The sequence below is a fragment of the Phascolarctos cinereus genome, unplaced genomic scaffold, assembly GCF_003287225.1.
Source record: "Phascolarctos cinereus isolate Bilbo 61053 unplaced genomic scaffold, phaCin_HiC Scaffold_4;HRSCAF=312, whole genome shotgun sequence".
NCBI classification, from domain to species: Eukaryota; Metazoa; Chordata; class Mammalia; order Diprotodontia; family Phascolarctidae; genus Phascolarctos; species Phascolarctos cinereus.
The window spans coordinates 34,101,886-34,121,765 of record NW_027555847.1 but is presented as its reverse complement, the minus strand read 5'-3'; the positions used below and the strand labels follow the sequence as shown (position 1 = coordinate 34,121,765).

Genomic DNA, 19,880 nt, shown 5'->3' with positions numbered 1-19,880 from the left:
TCAAGCAGGATGAGTCACTGGTGAATTGATAGATAATTTTATGACATGACACAGCAGCTATCACCTCAGTTTTAGTCATTTCCAGGTAAATTTACAGTTTAATAATTAACCTGGTAAGTTTTTTATCTCCCTCAACTAAGCCACTACTAAAACTTCCTTTTTGTCATCACACAACACAACTAGTTGTTAAACTGCAGGGGGTGTGCACTTGGCTTTTATCCAAGTTAAAAATGACTTCTTACCTCTTTTTGTCTGGGGACTGTCCTTGGTTCTTACATTACTTCAGGGAGGTTCCCTCTGGCAGTCAGTGTCACACACTTCCTCACCTGCATTGTTTAGTCTGCCAAGCACATTCCTGCCCTTTTCAAACCAGATGGGAGTTCTCTACTTAATATCTGCGTGTCTTACTTTCATTTCCTGCCCTTCCCCCATCCCTTCCCTACCCTGTCCTCCTTGCCTGAGCCATGTCTTATACGGAAATAGAAAAGCAAGTGCCTATCTGGAGGGTGTATCAGGAAATTTGAAGATAAGGTCAAATAAAAGACAAGAACCTGTTCAGTTGCAGATTTTAGGGAACCTGAGACTCACACAATTATACGTTCCATTTTTTAAAAAATAGGACCTATAATTTTATTGATATAGGGCACTTCCAAGGAAAGTTGGTCTACACGTACACACTGTTAAACTGTTCAGTAACTTACTGTGTTAGAGAGTTACTTGGGGTATTAAGTTTACCTGATTTGCCCAGTGTCACAAAATCAGATATGTGTCAGAGACTAGACTTGAATCCAGAGTCTCTAGCTAGTCTTGATTCCAAGGCTAGCTGTATCCACTAAGCTATGATCCCTGCCTTGCTATTTTCCATTTCAACATTAGAAAATAAATTTAGAATTGTGGAGTATAGAGGTAGAAGGAACCTTAGAGATCATCTACTCTATTCCTTTCGATTTATAGATGAGGAAACCAAGGCCCAAAAAAGGTGGAAGTGCTGCCCAAGAGCAAGCAGTGCCAGAGCCAGGATTTGAAATTAAATCCTCTTCTCAAAATCCTGGGCTTTTACCCGCAAGCTAGGCTGTTTTAAAACCACTTCATATAGCTCTTTTCAGCTACTCTCCAGCTGTAGCTTAATTATGCTCTTTGGTTTTTTTTCATTCTCTTTGGTGCTAAAATGTCCCCCCAGCCTCAAAAATGTTGTTCACTGTGATTTCAGTAGAAGAAGAAGAAACTTCTTTCATTTTTCTGATTCTGTAAAAGTCGGTTGGGTTTGCTTGGCTCATGCTTGCATACAGATTGTATAGGGAATAATCAACAAGTGTTCACCCTCTACAACATTAATTTTTCTTTTTCTTTTTCTTTTTTTTTTAAATTTTTTTTCCATATGCTTTTGAGTCGAAAATTTTTCTCCCTTTTTCTCCTCCCCACCCTCCCCAAGATGGCGCACAATCTGACATAGGCTTTACATTTACATACCCATTAAACATATTTTCACATTAGTGAAGTTGTAAGTAAAAATTAAAACCAATAGGAGGAACCATCAGAAAGATGAAACAAAACTCAACAGAAGGCAAAAATAAGTGAGAGCTATTCGACTTCCATAGTTCTTTCTTTGGATGTGGACAGCATTTTCCATCCCGAGGCCTCTGGAGATGTCTTAGATCCTTGTAATGCTGAGAAGGGTTCAGTTTAACATTCTTAGTCATTGCATAACGTGGCTGCTATTGTGTACAAAGTCCTCTTGGTTCTGCTCACTTCACTCAGCATCAGACCATATAAGTCTTCCCAGGTTTTTCTGAAGTCAGCCTGTTCATCATTTCTTATAGCACAATAGTATTCCATTACATTCATATACCACAACTTGCTCAGCCATTCCCCAATTGATGGGCATCCTCTCAATTTCCAATTCTTTGCCACCACAAAAAGAGCTGCTATGTATATTTTTGTACATGTGAGTCCTTTTCCCATTTGTTTGATCTCTTTGGGATATAGCCCTAGAAGTGCTATTGCTGGGGTCAAAGGGTATGCACATTTTTGTATCCCTTTGGGCATAGTTCCAAATTGTTCTCCAAAATGGTTGGATCATTTCACAACTCCACCAGCAATGCATTCCAATTTTCCCACATCCTCTCCAACATTTATCATTTTCTTGTTTTGTCATGTTGGCCAATCTGATAGGTGTGATGTGGTACCTCAGAGTTGTTTTGATTTGCATTTCTCTAATCAATAACGATTTAGAGCATTTTTTCATATGACTATAGATGGCTTTAATTTCGTCATCTGAGAACTGTCTGTTCATATCCTTTGACCATTTATCAATTGGGGAATGGCTTGTGTTCTTATAAATTTGTCTTAATTCTCATGTATTGTAGAAATGAGGCCTTTATCAGAAAGACTGGTTATAAAAATTCTTTCCCAATTTTCTCCCTTCCTTCTAATCTTAGTTGCATTGGCTTTATTTGTGAAAAAACTTTTCAATTTAATGTAATCAAAATTATCCATTTTGCTTTTCATAATGTACAACATTAATTTTTCAATAAATCACAACTGCAGGGCATATTGCAAGTATTTTAAAAAGATCTATTTTTCTCCAGCCTTAAAGAGGAAGGCAATTTGTTCTGATTACAAACCTGCCATCAAAATATTCCAATTATTTCTAATCTAAAGCCTTGGTGAGTTTGTTTTCAGAATATGTTTAGTAACCTTGGGGATAAGCTATTTCCTTGTTGTATTTTTTTTGTTGTTATCTATCGGCAATAATAATAATACAAGTTATCAGTCTTACCTTTCTTCTCCCCTTTCTCAAAGTGCATTGCAAATATTATCTCAAGTGTCTTTATCTCCTTTCCATTTTATACCAAAGGGGACTGTTTTTATTCTAGAAGGCTAGTATAGTAGAAGCAGAGGGCTTAGGAAACCTGAGTGCTAGTTCAGAGACCCTACATCTTAAGTTAGAGAGCATCTCTCCCACAGTCTTCTGATTTTTCAGTTGAAGAAGCCAAGGCCCAGAGAATTTTTTTTTCTTCGCAAATTTATTTTTCTCTAAGGGCTAATAAGAACACTTCTAAGACATACAGATTCTAAAGCAAATAATGGAAGCTTACTTAATAAATACTAATTAGTGATAATGCCAGTTATGGCTTTAACAAAAATACTGTAGGCTCTTTGCAAGTCTTCTGATAATATAGCAGACACGATGTCATTTTTGTCTTTGTACCCCACTGCCTAGCACAGTGCTTGGCACAGACAGGTACTTAATAAATTATTTTTGATTGACTTAAAGTCTTCCATTTTTCTAATATATTTCAATGAAAATAAAAGGAATCTCAATCTGAGCCTGGAAATTAAGGCCTGGCTAAAGTGAGCCCTCTTCTACATCTGTGAAAATATATTTATCAACAGTCTGTAATATGAGGCCCAATTTAGTGTTCATCAATTAGTAGAAAATGTGAAATATCTTATACTGTTCCCTGTCTGGCTTTTGAACTTTTATCTTTGGCCCAAAGGCCAAGGTGTTTGCTGTGTGACTATGTCATCTTTCAGCCTTGTTCAAATTTCTTCATTATCTTTCTGTATTTCCTTTGAATGATTAAACAGTCAATTCATCAACAAGCATTTATTAAGTGACCTTTATTTGCCAGACACTGTAGGGATACAGAGACAAAAGTGAAAGTCTACCCAGTGAAACAACATGTACACAACACCTCTGGTCCACGTGGTTCTGATGCCTCCTTTTGCCACAGAATTTTGAAATTAAAAGTCCCTACAGTAGCCATCTGATCTAAAACATACTCCCTAAAAGGAACCCATATTATAACATACCCAATAAGAGGTCACTTGGCCTCCATTTGAAGTCCATGGAGGAGCAGCCCATCACTTCTCAAAGCAGTCCATTTCACCTTTTTGGTAGTTATTTTTTAGGAAGTTCTTCCTTATATCAAGCCTCAGTTTACCTTTTTGAAGCTTTTGCCCACTGCTCCTGGTTTTGCCCTCTAAGCCAAGCAGAAGGGAAAAATTGCTTCTTCCTTCTCTTTCCATTAGATTAAAAATGTTGGTACCATAGCGTGGAGTGGCATATCCCAGAAGGAAATAACTTTCTCATGTATCCCCAGCACCTAGCACAATGCCTTGCATATAGTAGATACTCAGTGATGCTTGTTGAATCATTTTTCTGTTTGAAAATGCCATCTATTAGCCTGATTCAAATCTTCTTATTGTACTCCCTGTAACCTTTGGTTTATGCTGAACAACTCTGTTGTTCTTATCAATGTGTCAATATATCATTCACAGAATTTTTAGGATTGGAATATCTTTAGCAAAACACCCTGGAAATAATTCTTCAGCAGCTAGACTGCACTCAGTATGAAGTCTTTTTTTGAAGATTTCAGATGAGAAACTTCTTGCAAACATACACACACACACACACCCCAATTTCCATTTAAATCATGTCAAGTTCCGTAATTAAACAGATGTCCCTGACTTGTAGGCTGTATTTTTTTTTTTGGCATGTAAGGCAAATGTTTAAAAAAAAAAAAACAAAACTCCAAAACATTCTGAATGGAATCAAAAGAGATAATGTTTCTTGGTTGTAAGTGATAAGGGGTGGGTGTGGGGGTGCGGCGTCAGTTTTAAGAGATCTCATTTCAAGTGCAGCCTTGGTTTTTATGTGTGTGGGAATGGAGTTAAAGGAAAACACAGCTGAGGCTGCAGGCTAACTCTTCCTGTCTAACCTGTTCATTTCCAGGGTGAGTCAGCCCTGGCCAGAAATGTGCCTTCAAACCAGCTTCCAGTGAAATCCATATGGGAATTCCAACAAACTCATTCCCCTTGATGTCTCTAAACAGCTAATCTCCTTCAAAACACATTCTCTCTTCCTCCCCCCCACCCCCCATCTCTGTAGAAATCCTCCTGGGGGAGAACTCTGTGTGTCCCTCCTAGTGTTCTTTCTTTAGAGGGAAGGAGTGGAATGGGGAGGTGTCATTCGAGAGAGCTGCTGATGTCAGTAATGTGTCAGCAGTGGGAGGTTAGGTCTGTGAAACCGAGTTACACCTTAGAAAGTGTGTGATGAAACTGAGGCCAGAGCTCCTTAAGGAAGCACTGTAGGTGGGGGTGAGAGAAGAGGAGAGGCTAGGGGTCTTTTCTTCCCTTCCTCGGCTACTCTTGAAGACTAGGAATGTTTCAAAGGATCACATTTCACTGCTGGACCTTTTAACAGATAGGTATGTTTTTTTTTTAAAAAAACTTTTCTTTTGTTCGAATTTTCCTCTGTACTCTTTGAACTCAGAACAAGTTTAGGGGTGTAGATGGCTGTGTGTGCCCTCATGGAGGGGGTGGGGGAGCACAGAGGGAGAGTGCTCTGAGCTTTATTTTTCTGTGTGTGTTTGTGAGGAAAAGAGCCAGGGCAATTGTCTTCGGTGGTTACATATTCATTCTAGCGAATACAACTTCATCTTTCCAGGCACTAGAATGCCCTTGTAAATTCTTGCCCAGGAGACTTCAGTAACAGCATGTAGGTCCTCAAATACTGATGCATTCTAATTCAGGAGGAAAATTCCAACACTGTTTGGGCAGCCAATAACCTATCCCTATGAAGGCTTTTTTCATCATGCTTTTAAAAATCCAGCCATCACCATTCTGAACTCAAACAAGGGTCTAAATGATGGTATGAAATGTGTAGACTAGTTATTCAACAAGAATCAAGCAGAGCCTTTTCTTTTCTTTTGCAAATAAGGATTGAACTAAATGGCACTTTCTGAAGTTCAGGTTCAGTGGGAGAGCCCCAGGGAACCAGCAGGTCTAGATGGAAAGCGTTATTAATGAGCTTGATAACATAAGTCCATTTAAAATGGAGCTAGGCATCTTTAATTTCAGGAGTCAGGTGCTTTCATCAAAGCTTGTTCAGTTTTCTCGCAGACAGTGCTAATTGTTTAGGATAAAACATTTCATGCGATGAAATAGTTTAATAGGCAGTCAGAAGCACTGTTGGGATGCCCTCTTTGCTGTTTTCCTTTACTGAGGAGGGGATACCATCTTTTACTCTGCACTTTTGCCTGTAATTTCCACAGGTTGCAGGGGGACAGAGCAGGTGACAGGGGTACCCCACAAATAGTAGGAGCTCAGTTTTACTTTCACTTTGGTACTGCAAGTTTCTGAAATGTATCCCTCCAGGGTCCAATTGAAACACTCTTTCTTTGGGGCCTATTTCCCTTAGCTTTTAGAACACCAGCACATCCTGACCATAGATAAGAAATGAGCTCCAGATTTTGCCATAATCTGGAGGGATCTAATCATTCTTACTAGCTTAGTTCAGTCAGGCTAAAACTCTCGATGGGAGGGGAAAGGGAAGGGCAGCAGAAAAAGTAGTGAAGACTGCCTTGAACTTGGCCTTTGGGGTTCTGATCATCCCGTAGCTCCCTCTTCCAGCAATCTGGGCACTACACCTTCTTCAGGCTCTCCTATCTGTAAAATGAGGGGTTTGAAAGTCATTGATCTTATCTCTCATTTGGGGATTCTAGTTTGCATTTTATCTGAGCCGGACTCGAAATTAAAATTAAATGGCACAAAGGAAACTTATCAGCAATGTAAAGCACGTAGTAGAAGATTATAGCTAGCTAGATTTACAGTTAAAATCTACACTCCACTCAGTGGTGTGCCTCTCTGGCATGATTCTGATAAGACGAGAGCTGGATTTGAACCATGTTTATGTTCTCATGGGTTTGGGGCTATAAAGACTGGGAATACAGATAATGGATTTATCTGTATTTATTCACAAATTGGGTTGCTGGTGTTTTAATAACTAATTGGCTTTCTTATACTCAAGGATCTACAAATGACTTAAACTCTCAGAGCCTTCCTCTAGTTATCTGTAAAACGGACATAGTATCCACAGATCCTACCAACTAAGGTCATTGTGATACTCATGAAATAATGGATGTAAAGGACATTGAAACTTTTAACAGGACACATAAAGGTCATTATTTAACCTCTTAAAATTGAAAATACTTGTATTGTCTGTTCTTTTTGTTATTTAGTTGTTTCAATGGAAACAGCTGGAGAACTTATATTTCCGTGAAAAGAAATTTGCTGTCGAAGTTCATGACCCTCGAAGGTGAGAATTACGATCCCTCTCCTAGCTGGAGAGGGATTGATTGTTTTGAAAACTAAGTTGAAAAGTAGCTATCTAATTGAATTGGTATGACTTTTCTCCCCTCTTCCCCCTCTCCCCCTCAATATTTGGACTGTTTCTAGTTGTTAGGATTTAGGAATGAGAAAATTCTAATTCATTATTCATGGAGAGCTTGGAGGTGGGGAAGAGGCTGTGGTATGTGGGGGAATGTTCATTGTGCTCAAGTCAGAGGCTTACTGACACTAACTCCGTGACCTTGGCCAAGTCGCTTTGCCTGTTGGAACCCATTTCCTCATCTGGAAAGGATACTATCAACTGCCTCACAGCATTGTGGAAGGCTTGCATGGGATGATACATGCAGGGTGTCCTCAGACTTTTGGAACACCTTATGTAAAGAACTTTGTTCCAAAGCATCAACTTTTCAATTATGGTCTGTTTATAGAAACTTATAGAAACTTATAATCTGCTTTGAAATGATAGGGAAAAGAAACCATGGCAAAAACAGGCAACCAAAGAAAAGGCCAAGTCTACGAAAAGCTTTTCTCCTATTGGGAAAAACAACATAAAACAAACCGTGCCTCTCTGGACCATAGTTCAACTGAAAACCACATCTTGTGTTTTTAGGAGACAGCACAGAATTAGACAGAGTGCTGGGTTTGGAATCATGCAGATCTGGATTCAAATCCTGCCTCTGGCATTTATTCGCTAAGTAACCAAGAGCAAATCATGTCATTTCTCTGAACCTCAATTTTCCTCAGTGCCAGAGAAGAATAATACCAGTAGTTCCCTTCTCAATAAGATATTGTGAGGCTTCCATGAGATAATATATGGTAAAGCTCTTTTATATAAATGCCATGTATTACTATTGAGTGTCTGTTAGATGCCAGGCACTGTGCTCTGTGTGTGTGTGTGTCTGTGTGATATAAGGACAAAAATGAAGCTGTTGCTGATTTCAGGGAGCTTATATTCTATCAGGGGAGATAATACCAGCCAAGATAAGTAGATGCAAAACAAATACAACATAATTTGGAGAGGGGTGGGTAGGGCACTAGCAGCTGGGGAATCAGTAAAGACTTTATAGAAAAAGTGGTGCTTACTTGGATTTTCGAGGGGAAACAAGGGACAAAGAGGCCAGAATGCATTCCAGTCACAAGAGGTAGCCAGTGCAATGTCAGAGAAGTGGGAGATGATGGATATCATGTGTGAGTAACACCACTGAGATCAGTTGTGGTTCACCTGGAGAGTCTCAGAATGAGGGTACACTGTGTAATAAGGATGGGAAAAGCTAAAACTAGAAGGCAGTTCTGGTGTCATGAGTAATGAGAACTCTAGGCCACCAGTTTTGAAGCCCTTAGTTACCGATCTAGCCCTGCCATTAATCCCCCTTTTGAGCCTCAGTTTCCTTATGTGTCAGATGAAGGGCTCAGTGATCCTCAGAATCTAAGATCCTAATAATAAATCTACAAAATCAGTCCCTTATCTTCTGTATTCCATTTTCTTGGATATAAAATATTGATAAGCCCCTGCTTCTTGAGAAGGTTATGCATCAATAGAGGCTTTTAAATAGGGCCTCTCCATCTAGCTTCTAATATACAATCGTCACTTAGCTTTTTTCAAAAATTGTCTGGCTCCACAAGGAGGAGGTATTACCTGAGTTCAGACTTAGCTCAGAACTCATCCTTCCAGTCCCCTGCAGCTGCTGCTGCCTTCTTCCATCTTTAAGATCGTCTTCCACTTCCACTGTGTATATCTTGTACAATCAGTTATTTGCCTGTTGTCTCCCCCACTAGAAGGTAAGCTCCTTGAGGTCAAAAACCATCTTTTAGCCTTTCTTTGTATCCTTTGTGCTCAAGAGACTGTCTGGCATACAGCAGATGTTAATAAATGTTTGTTAACTGACTTTTTGTCATGAAAAGAGCAACTTTTGAAAGGGTTGACAAGTAGGAAGATAAGAAATGACTTCAAAAAAATTAACTCACCAGGCACATTTTACCTGGTGCTGGGCCAGGCCAAAGGCAAGTAATTGGTTTTTTTCACTCAGTGAAAGGCACATGACTTTAACACTCATTCTGAATGTTTTAGAATTTCGGTATCAAGAAGAACCTTTGGGCAGAGTGGACTCTTCGTGCAGACCTGGTATGCCAACGCTTCTCTCATCAAATCCATCTGGGTGATGGCAATCAGTCAACACCAGTTTTACTTGGACAGGAAACAGAGCAAAGTGAGTTAGCAGATGTATTATTGTAGGGAGGGAAATCCAACTCCCTTGTTTAGTTTCTAAATAGAGGGTATTATTCAATTGATAAGTTACTTGCAGAAGAGAACATGCCAACGATGAGTTTTCTTCTGACGACCCTGCAGTCTTTTTTAAAGTTTTCCTGCGGGAGGGAAAAAAAAAAGATGTGGACATACATAAATGCGGGAAAACTGATATACAGTTTACATGTATCTTAGCATTTGTGTGTCTTCGGTAATATCTTAAAGTTAGTGGGTTGTGAAGCTCTTATGATAATATGAGTAACCAAACAAAATTATGAAAAACCAGCCCAAATCTAACGATTTATACAACATTCTGACTAACAGAGCATCTGACATTTCTTGGCCCATAACCTTCCTTTTTCCTCCCCTCTACCAAGAGGAAGGAATCATCTACCCTCTGAGACCGATATTGGTTACTTATTTAATCTGAGACGTGTAGCCTTTTAAACTGCACTCTCTAAGACTTCATCATTTTTTTTCCTCTTGTCATTAGTTGGGATAACAATAAAGAATTCTTTCTTGGCCCCTGCAGGCAAAAATTCCCTCCGCCAGGAGTTTAGACGACATCGCCATGGACTTAACTGATACAGGCACGCCAAAGGTTTCCAAATTGGTGACTCTGGAGGCAAAAAACCAGTTCATCATGGCAAGCAACGGCAGCTTGATCTCCTCAGGTGATCTATTAGATGAGAGTGGTTTCCAGTCCTTTCTTTTTCTGCCCACTGTGACTTTGTTCAGTCCTATGCCTTTTAAAATGCCTTGCCTGAATAGTGGCAGTCTCACGGAATTTGCACTTGTGGTCTCCCTTTTTTTTTTTCCCTCAACTGTATTTTCCAATTAAGAAGAAAATACAATGTGGTTGATTGAGGGAGTCTGGAAGACCTATCCTGCTTCTTGACATAATTCTGATTGTATAACCCTGGGCAAGTCACTTAACTTCAGTGCCCCTAACCATTTCTCTTAAGATAGCAGGTCACAGAGGAGTTGCCAGTATACTATCAAAAGAGGGAATATTTATGCTGGGAATTCCCCGAATTGATGAAATCACATATCTGACCTCTCAAAAAAGAAAGCTCAGTAAAAGAAATAGCAAATATTAGAATTTTAACATTGTATGAAATTGTAATGTGACTGAAATAGACTTTTATCTTTCAAATCTCTTTACTTGTGAGTCTATATTTATAACTTTGTGGGAACTCCTCATCACTTCTCAATTATAACATTGCTGTAGCCTTCTAACTAGCCTCCCTGCTTGACTTTCTTTTCTCCCACATACATCCTCCACGGAGTTGCCCAACAAATGTTCCTAAGACACAGAACGGGCCAGTCTCCTGCTTAACAGTCTTCCACAGGAGCAGCAAGGTGGCACAGTGGATAGAGCTCTGGCATTGGAGTCAGGAGGACCTGAGTTCAAATGTGGCTTCAGACACTTGACACTTACTAGCTGTGTGACCCTGGGCAAGTCACTTAACACTGGATTGCCTCACCAAAAAAAAGTCTTCCATGGCTCCCTATTGTCTCTGAGATAAAATACAAACTAACTCCTAAAGCTGACATTTAAAAGCCCTTTATAACTAAGCTCCTGCATACCTTTCCACACTAATTCATTTTATTCCCCTTCACGCAACCCATGTTTTATCAAAATTGCACTGCTAACTCTTTCCCAAATGCAAAATTCCATCTCCCATCTACAAGCTTTCAAAAAAGCTGTTCCTGCATGCCTGGAATTCGCTCTCTTTCTCACCTTTGCCCCTTAGAATCCCATGTTTCCTGCAAAATTCTACTTGAACATTGCTTTGTTTCCTGATCCCTTCCCAGCTTTTAGCACCCTCTCCCCACCCCCACCCCCAAATAACATATATTTTGTATATACTTTATGTATATACATGCTTGATAAAATATGTTTCCTGAGGTCAGCAAATGTTTCATTTTTTTGTCTTTGTATTTCCAACTCCTAGCACATAATAGGAGCTTTATAAGTACTTGTCGCGTTGAATTAAAGGGAACAATCAGATTGTCTTGATGCTGCCACCTCCCATCCCCATGGACAGATGTCTCCTCACGTCACCTCAGAAAACAAAACCTCTTCTCAGGGCAGTTTCAGAAACCCGCTTTACTTTATCACAGTTTTCAAGAAAGGGAAACACAATCAAATGTAGCTTGGCCTAATGGTTGGAGTACTGGATTTGTGATCCAGAAGCACCTGGCTCAGATCCCACTTCCGGCTCTTTGCTAACCATTCGACCCTAAACAAGTCTCTTGACTGTGCTGTACCTCAGTTTCATCTGTAAAATTGGGATAATAACAGCACCTCCCCCGAAGAGTTGTTCTGAGGTGAAGATTAGATAATATACGTCAAGAGCTTTGTAATTAATACATGTCAAGTGCTTTTCAAATGTTAAAAGCTCTATGTAAATATCAGCTATTATATTATTATTATTATTATTATTATTATTATTATTATTATTACTCTTTTTCAGGCCCTTTTTAGCACCAGCGTCTACACTATGCCCAGAATCATGAGAAAATGTTCTGCTGTTTCCTTTGATTATGTTTAGAAACAAGGAGAGAAGAAATAAGCTCTCATTTAATAGCTGGTTTTGGCTCTATGGCCTTTGTTCCATACAAAGGAAGGAAATTTGATTCTCAAAAAACTCCCCTGCTCTTCTCCCCCCCCCAGTTGTTTTTTTTAAACAAAGAAATAAATAATCGACTCTCTTCAGGTTCTCAAGACTCAGAGGTCAGTGAGGAACAAAAGAAAGAGAAAATAATGGAACTGAGAAAGAAAGAGAAGCTTCTGCAAGAAAAACTTCTGAAGAAAGTGGAGGAGCTTAAGAAGATTTGCCTGCGCGAAGCAGTGAGTGTCCTCCGCTCCCGGCGTCCTCAGAGCCTGTTTTGACACTTGATTCAGTGACACTAATCCTATCTCACTTCCTTCCTGTTTTATAGGAGCTCACTGGTAAGATGCCAAAGGAGTACCCACTGAATTCAGGAGAAAAACCCCCTCAGGTCAGAAGGCGTGTAGGCACGGCATTCAAATTAGATAACAGCTTGCTTCCCAGCGAGGAGGTATGGCCCTTGTGTTGGAACACCTTGTCTGGGAACGTCTCAAGAGCAGCTGAGGGGAAGGGAAAAAAGTGCTGTGTGTTGGCAGGCCCTGGTCAGCCTCTGGCTCTTCATTTACATTTGCTGCCTTACGTTTTGATCTCAGCTGATGAATTAAAAAAAAATGGACACAATTGGATTAGCTGTTTCCTGTAACCAACAAAACAGGAGCTAAAATATAAAGCCCTGAGATGAAAATGGAGATTTCTCTCTTCCCTGAGCAATTTTCAGGAGAGAATTACAGATCTCCCCTCCTTCTCCCCAAACAAGAGTAAATTGGACTTGTTTTTTTCAAAGATAAGATCATGCCTATGGACTAGAGCTCACAGTGATGTGCACGGAACCCCATGGCTAGGTGCAGCCTAGCCACGTGTGGTAGGATGAAGACACAGTGAATCTCTCTGTGCTTTGGAAAGATGGGAGCTACAGCCCTCCAAAGCAAAGTGACTCCCCCCACCCCCCGCTACGCCCCCAAAAAAGTCTGATAAATTAAGAAGCGGTGTGGTCAAATGGAAAGAGCGCTGAATTCGGAGTCAGACAGCCTAGGTTTGAGTTCTCTTTCAGACTCACTGTCTTCCCAGGTCGCTTCCTGCTCCAAGGCTATTATCCTGTGACACTGGCCCCATCACGAGAGTGGAGACCCTCTCTACAGAGAGGCGACGATGATAGTCTTGAGATGCGCAATGAGACATACATTTTGCAGACATGGCCCATGTGGGAATTTGTTTTGCTTGACTGAATATTTGTTGTGTGTGTGTTATTTTTATTTTTCCTTCCTTTCCCCCTCCCCTCCCCCTCCTCCTCCTCCTCCTCTTCTTTTCTTTTTTCTCCCTATCTCTTTAAAAAATGGGGGCTAGGGATAGGGTGATCAAGAAAAGACAGTTATTGAGGCCCCAGCAGAAGGAAGCACAGACAACCAGGACCACATTGAAAACTACATGTTGAATTTGTTATGTACTTCAAAAGAATGACAAACTGTACCAGATAGAGACCGGCAGTTCCACATTTAATCCTCCTTTTCTCTTTTACTTTGCATGTGGTAATGACTATTTGGTAGGGACCATTTTAAGTGCAGATGAATTTAATTTAAAGGAGTTGGGAGGGACCCAGGTTTGAATCTAGTCTCTACAGCTAAAGTAGTTGTAGTTTTTGGAGCAAGTCATTTATGAGCCTCTCAGAATCTTTCTTTCCTCATCAGTGAAATGAATTAGAGAAACACACCAAGAAAGAGAGGGACATGGTTGCCTTAATTTGGCAAGTTAAAAGAGCAATAGCAGTAACTTTTAAGTTTACCAGTTGTTTTCACATACAGCATGTCATTTGATTCTCACAAACCACCACATGTGAGGTTGGCAGGCAGGTACTGACCCATATTACAGGTGAGGAAACTGACTTAAAGAAAGGAGGGCCATGACTTATTCACATAGCTGGTAAATGGTAGACCTAAGACTTAAAGAAAGGAGGGCCATGACTTATTCACATAGCTGGTAAATGGTAGACCTAAGACTTGAACCGAGACCTTCCGTCTCCCCAAGTTCAGCATCGTTCCCACTCTGTGTATTCCCTTCTCTCTCCCTCATGAACATTCCAATGAGGCAAAAGCCATAGGACTCCTTGTACTTGATTCTAGAATATGCAAGGAGTTCAATCCATTATCTTCCCCTCCCCCCCCCAAAATAGAATATAATCTTCTTGGTGAAAGGGATCATTTTGGTTTTGCCCTTTATGTCTCGTGCTTAGCATGGTGTTAGGTTCACGATGGGAGCTTAGGAATGGTTTCCAACAGAATAGAATATAATGCAACACTTGTGAGTCTGTATTTGTTCTTCTGTGTCTTCATTAAAAGACTCTCTCCTAATCGTATAGGATCCTGCTTTGCAAGAGCTGGAAAGCAATTTTGTCATACAGCAAAAACTGGTGGAAGCTGCCAAGAAACTTGCCAGTGAGCCAGACCTCTGCAAAAATGTAAAAAGAAAGCGGAAGCAAGAGTATGCAGATGCCGTAAAGAAGCTGCAGGAGATTGAGAATGCGATTAACGAATACCGAATTACATGTGGCAAGAAACCAAGTCAGAAAGCAACCCTCATTTTACCAGGTAAGCACCCAACAAGCCACAGCTGCATTGTTTTAAGTCTTCTAATGGGACTGTGTGAAGCCCTTGGCAGGTGGCTATTTCACATGGGCTGAAGGGTGGACAGAAGAAAAACTAGGCTGAACCGGAGACTTTGACAGGCCCAGAGAAAATAGATTTCAGAAGCCTCCAAGAATGTGGCCTGGTTAATTCAAATAAACCTGATTTTCCAGGGCCTTGTGATGCCATAATTTTGTCATCATTGGGTGGAATCAGTTTGACTTTCATGGACAAGCCTAGTTTTCATAGACAGATTCTTGCTTTGTGGGGTCATTCATGCCAGCCACAGCTTTTAATTCACAGAAGGGAAGCTGATTTGCGATGGGGCGCTGCTATAACTTGAGGATCTAAGTTGCAGACATTACCTAGTGCTCTCAGAAGTTTTTCATGCATGCATTTCCTTTTGAAACCTGCCCTAGAGACTTAGGTAGGGTGGGGTTTTGAACAAATTCCTTCTTTCTGTCATGACCAATTAATCAACCTTGAAGACAAAGGTTGCAATACCAACAAGAGTTCAGGTACATCAAATCTACCCAGGCGTATGGTTCCTAAAGCAGTTATTTATTGCTTTCTGATGACAGAGAATGTGAGAGAAAAGGAGCTTGCCAACCATATTCAGCTACAGCAGGAGAGTTTAGGAGGCTTGGCTCTAAATGATACATGAAGCAAAGGAGCTTGGTAAATTGGTCAACGGGGGAACTGCAAGTCTGGATTTTTATTCCAATCTCGTGTTCATTTTTACCTCTGTTATTTGATATAGTGCTGGAAATATTGGTGATTGTAAAATAAGAGAAGAAAAAAAATTGAGGGAGTGGCAAAGAAGAAACAAAATAATCACTTTTGGGGGGAGTGAGGCAATTGGGATTAAGTGATTTGCCTAGAGTCATACAGCTAGTAAATATCATGTGTCTGAGGTCAGATTTGAACTCAGGTCCTCCCGACTCCAAGGCTGGTACTCTATCCACTTCACCACCTACCTGCCTGAAATAATCACTTTTTTATGGGCAGATAAGATGCTTTACTTAGAGGACCCTAGAGAGCCAATGAAAACATTAATCAAAACATTCCAACCCTAAAAAATTTAAGTAATTCACCATGGGTTTGGCTTCTATATTCACTGTCTCATAGGGTTCTAGATGGTAAAGACCATATGTGCACACTTAAGCCAGGGAAGGCTCTGCCATTTTTGCAGATTTCAGATATCCAGGTAGACACTTTGTACACCAGATGGCGCAAGTATCTGAGCATATATAGGCTAAAGGGGGTTTTGTTGTTTTTGTTTTTTCTTTTTTTTTAAGAAAGAAAACTGGCTGTCAGACAGCTGACTAGTTTGGCATCAAAGGGCCTTTGGGCTCTAAGGCCTGCCTAATTAAGAAGAAAGACTGCATGGAATTAATCAAGATGAACATTTAAGGTGCTAGAGGTTCTCTTTATAGTGATTTTTAAATCGGGGCAGGTGCTCTTTGCCTCCCCACTTGGTGGTTCTTGTCAACCAAACAAGTACTCTCAGAAAAGGCACACTGCCTCTTCCAGATCTTTTTCATCAACTACAAACATCACTGAAGAGTTGTCTGTAAACTAGTCGACATTTTCCAGACTTGGGTGCTTTCCTTTGTCGATGGTGGGGCATGACCCTCCATTTCATGGTAGCAGAGTTGAGAAGAGACATTCTCTTGAAGAGATACTTTTACTTAGATGTACAGCAGATTTTTCAGTGACTACAGCTGCTACTAATATTAACAATATCCATTATTTACATGGTGCTTTAAGGTGGGCAAAGCCATTTACCTGTGTTAGCTGATTTGATCCTCACTAACCTTGAGGTGGATAAGGAAAACTGAGGCTGAGAGATTAATCAAATAGCAGAGACACACCAATCATGTCTTTTAGAGATCAGCCTGGTACAATCATCTCATTTTACAGACGAGGAACGAACCATGGTTGCAAAGAAGCGGCTTGCCCAAAGTCTCACAAATAATGAATGGAGTGGCAAAGCCAAAATTTGAACCCTGGCACTTCCAGCTCCAAATCCAATACTTTTGCCACTGAATCACATGGATTCCCTATAGCTTGTGAAATCACAAGCTATGATTATATAGGCAGCAAGGTAAAATGGAATGAGGGCTGAGTTTGGACTCAGGACTTTTTTGAGATCATGGGCCTGTCATTTCCTAGCTAGATGACCTTGGGCAAGTAACTTAACCTCCTGGGCCCCCAGTTTCCTCTTAGTAAAATGAGGTTGGATGAGATAGCCTTCTAGGTCCCTTTCAGCTCCAAGTTTATGATCTCCTAAGGTACATTCATCAAACTTAACAAAAGCAGGAGGAGAGCTTGGAATGACAGGTGCTAAAATGAAGGTGATGGGAATTATATTGCTTCATTTTGCAGTGTCTCGATGTTAAGCTTGATAATGACTTGCATTGGACTGGAGGGTGTCGGCTTGTACAAAGGATGGCAGGAGGGAGCCAAGATGGGAAACTGATGAAACGTTCACAATATGTAATTCAAGTTTCTTTTGTCATCACCACCCCCCACAAAAAAAAGTCTTGCATAGAAAACTTAAATAGCTAATTATTCTGACTGTGTTCATCTGAATAAAGAAAATGTTCCATTATAATTCACTAAATACATTCTATATTAAAAAATTCTTTTTTAAGAGATTCAATTTTCCTTCACAGAAGATATAATCCCATCCGAAAGCAGTTCTTTATCAGATACAACAACCTATGATGATGGTGAGTTGTTTTCCTTTTTGTGTGGGTTTTATTTTTTAAACTTAAAATCCAAATGTATCACCTTTTCTCCCTTTTAAATTCTGTTTGTTACTGAGATTTAGAAAATTCTGTCTCTTATATTCTCCCCTACAATAGAATATAGGCTACACATTTGAGGACGTGAACATTCTAGTTAATTGAGTATCCTGGTTATCTAATGGCTATGATATTTGTAGGTGATGATTTTTCAGAGAGTCAAAATACAGCAGAAAAAAAACCCAGACTTAATTTCAGTACGACAACGAACATGTTATGTTAAATACTTCTTAGATTTCCAAAGAATAGCAGCAGATCGTGCTATGTAGTATTTCTTGTTTTATAAAGCATTTCCCTCATGATGTTCCTAAAAGAAGGGAGATGTTCACGTGTCATTATTTCCCTTTTAACATAAGGAAACTGAGGCTCAGAGAGGTTGAGTGAGTTACCCAAGCATCAGATAGTCAATAACCATTTTCAGGATTTGAACCCAGGTCTTCTTTACTCCAGATGGTTCCCTACAGTTTGAAAATTGGTAATGCTCCTCTGGAGTCAGTCAGTAAGTAAGCATTTATTAAGTGCCTACTATGTACCAGGTACTTTCTAAGCACTGGGAATTCAAAGAAAGGCAAAAAAAAGTTTCTGCCCTCAAGGAATCCATAGTCTAATGGGGGAGACAGTATATGAACAGCTATGTACAGGCAAGTTATAGGAGATAAGTAGGAAGTAATGGACGGAAGGAAGGCACTAGAATTATGAGGGACTGGGAAAAAGTCAATCAGTTCTTTGTTTTAAAGGTAGCTAAATACAGTCCCAAGGGCATGTCGTTTCCCTGGCATGCCTTGCAGAGGTATTTGATTTGAAGGACCCCAAGATATGCTCTTGCCCAAAATGTCTCCCTCCTTGTCGGAGTTATTCTTTTAGTTCCTTCATCTTGGGGCTCCTCTTTCCCAATGAAGATAATCCAGAGAGGGATAGCACAATAAGTCACTCACTGCTTACTTTGTTTTTTGTCAGAGCCACTGGGACCACAGAAGGGCAGAAGCAGGGGAGGCATTTGGGCTGGTGAGGGAAGGATACAGAGAGAGGGATAAAGAACGGGAGGTAAAGGGTGAGAAGACCCAGCAAAGTCACCAGAATTGAATCTGTTCCTGGGTTTGGTTTGCTGGAATGTGATTGTATTTCCCCTCTTACATGCCTTCACTGCTCATCTATTCCAAAGGAGTGAGCACTTTTCTAGGAACTGACCTATTTAGTGATGAAAGAATGGTTTCAGGCCCGGGGGGGGGGGATGCTTTAGTATCTTTTCAACTGGAAACACCACCAACACTTTCCTCCCCCCAAAAAAAAATATATGTATATATCCTGTCTTGCTTTCTGAAGGAGGATGCCTTAACTTGGAAAGAATGTTTTCTTCGCTAGATCATCAGATACATTGCTTTTAGTTTTGCTTAAGAAATATTCTCATTTCCCACAGCCAATGATTCCTTCACCCTCCCTGCCCAACGGTCCAGTTCAGTTCCGCATTCTCCAAGAATTCCTCCACCCAAGTCGCTTGGTCTGGAGAGAATCCACTTCAGGAAGTCTTCCATGAATGAGCAGCTTATGGAAGGCCGGCAGTCCAGGTAAGAGGGTGGATGCCAGTCTGTTTCTATTACCAGTTCAACAAACTTCCCTTCGTACTTGCCACGTGGTCAGCACTGCCAGTATCAGCACCACTTTTGTATTCTGTGATATCCTTTTCTCCAAGAAGTTTAAAGCCTTTTCACCTTTGACCTTGCTTATCCTCACAGCAAGTAGTGTTATAATCCTACCCATTTCACAGGTGGAAAAGCTAAGGCCCAGTTACAAAGCTTTTATTTATTAACAGCAAATAGTGTTCTAAGGGAATTTTTTTATGGAATTTTTTTTTCTTTTTATCAAGCAGTTATTTTTTTTCTCCCTCCCACCTCCTACACACATATTGGGGGGAAAAAGAAAAAGAAAACCCTTATAACAAATATTCATTGGCAAGCAAAGCAAATTCTCATGTTGGCCACGTGCAAAAAAATGTGTCTCTCTGCACTTTAGTCCATTGCTTCTCTGGAAGGAAACGGGCAGCGCTCTAAGAAGCTTTTTTTTTTTAAGTGGTGTTTGGCTAACCGTGTCTTTGTTAAATTCCTTTTCATTTCTGTTGAAAGAATAGAAGAATTAAAAGAATTAAATAAAAATAAATAAAAGCATTAAAAGAATAATAAATATTGTCTGAGATTACCACCTGTTGTTTTTTCTTGAGGATAAGGACTATTGCAATTTTGCCTGAGTTCCTAGCTCTTAGAATCATGCCTGGTACTTGGTAGGTGCCTAATGGAGATTCCAAGAAATTTCTTGTTACAAAGTCCATTTTAGAAAGCCAAGTAAAGAAATCTGCCTGGTTCTGCAACCCAGATGTGCCATGTGGCTTAATCTCCTTTTTCTAGTCTCAAAAATGCTGGCTATAGCATGAGTGGACTTGGAGTCAGCAGGACCTGGGTTT

At 40.2% G+C, this 19,880-nt stretch overlaps 1 protein-coding gene across 8 annotated transcripts in view; it reads left to right on the top strand.

The window, feature by feature from the left end:
* FRMD4B (FERM domain containing 4B) overlaps positions 1 to 19,880 on the top strand; it is a 354,364-nt gene that overhangs the window by 321,161 nt on the left and 13,323 nt on the right. For 6 of the 8 annotated variants that reach the window (XM_021007524.2, XM_021007518.2, XM_021007520.2 and 3 more), the window contains 8 exons: positions 7,026 to 7,102; positions 9,203 to 9,341; positions 9,912 to 10,053; positions 12,103 to 12,236; positions 12,329 to 12,448; positions 14,351 to 14,579; positions 17,273 to 17,350; positions 18,843 to 18,990. In XM_021007524.2, the coding sequence (XP_020863183.1) occupies positions 7,026 to 7,102; positions 9,203 to 9,341; positions 9,912 to 10,053; positions 12,103 to 12,236; positions 12,329 to 12,448; positions 14,351 to 14,579; positions 17,273 to 17,350; positions 18,843 to 18,990 (1,067 nt within the window). The remainder of the gene's footprint in view (positions 1 to 7,025; positions 7,103 to 9,202; positions 9,342 to 9,911; positions 10,054 to 12,102; positions 12,237 to 12,328; positions 12,449 to 14,350; positions 14,580 to 17,272; positions 17,351 to 18,842; positions 18,991 to 19,880) is intronic. The other 2 variants (XM_021007519.2, XM_021007521.2) reach the window with 1 other exon arrangement.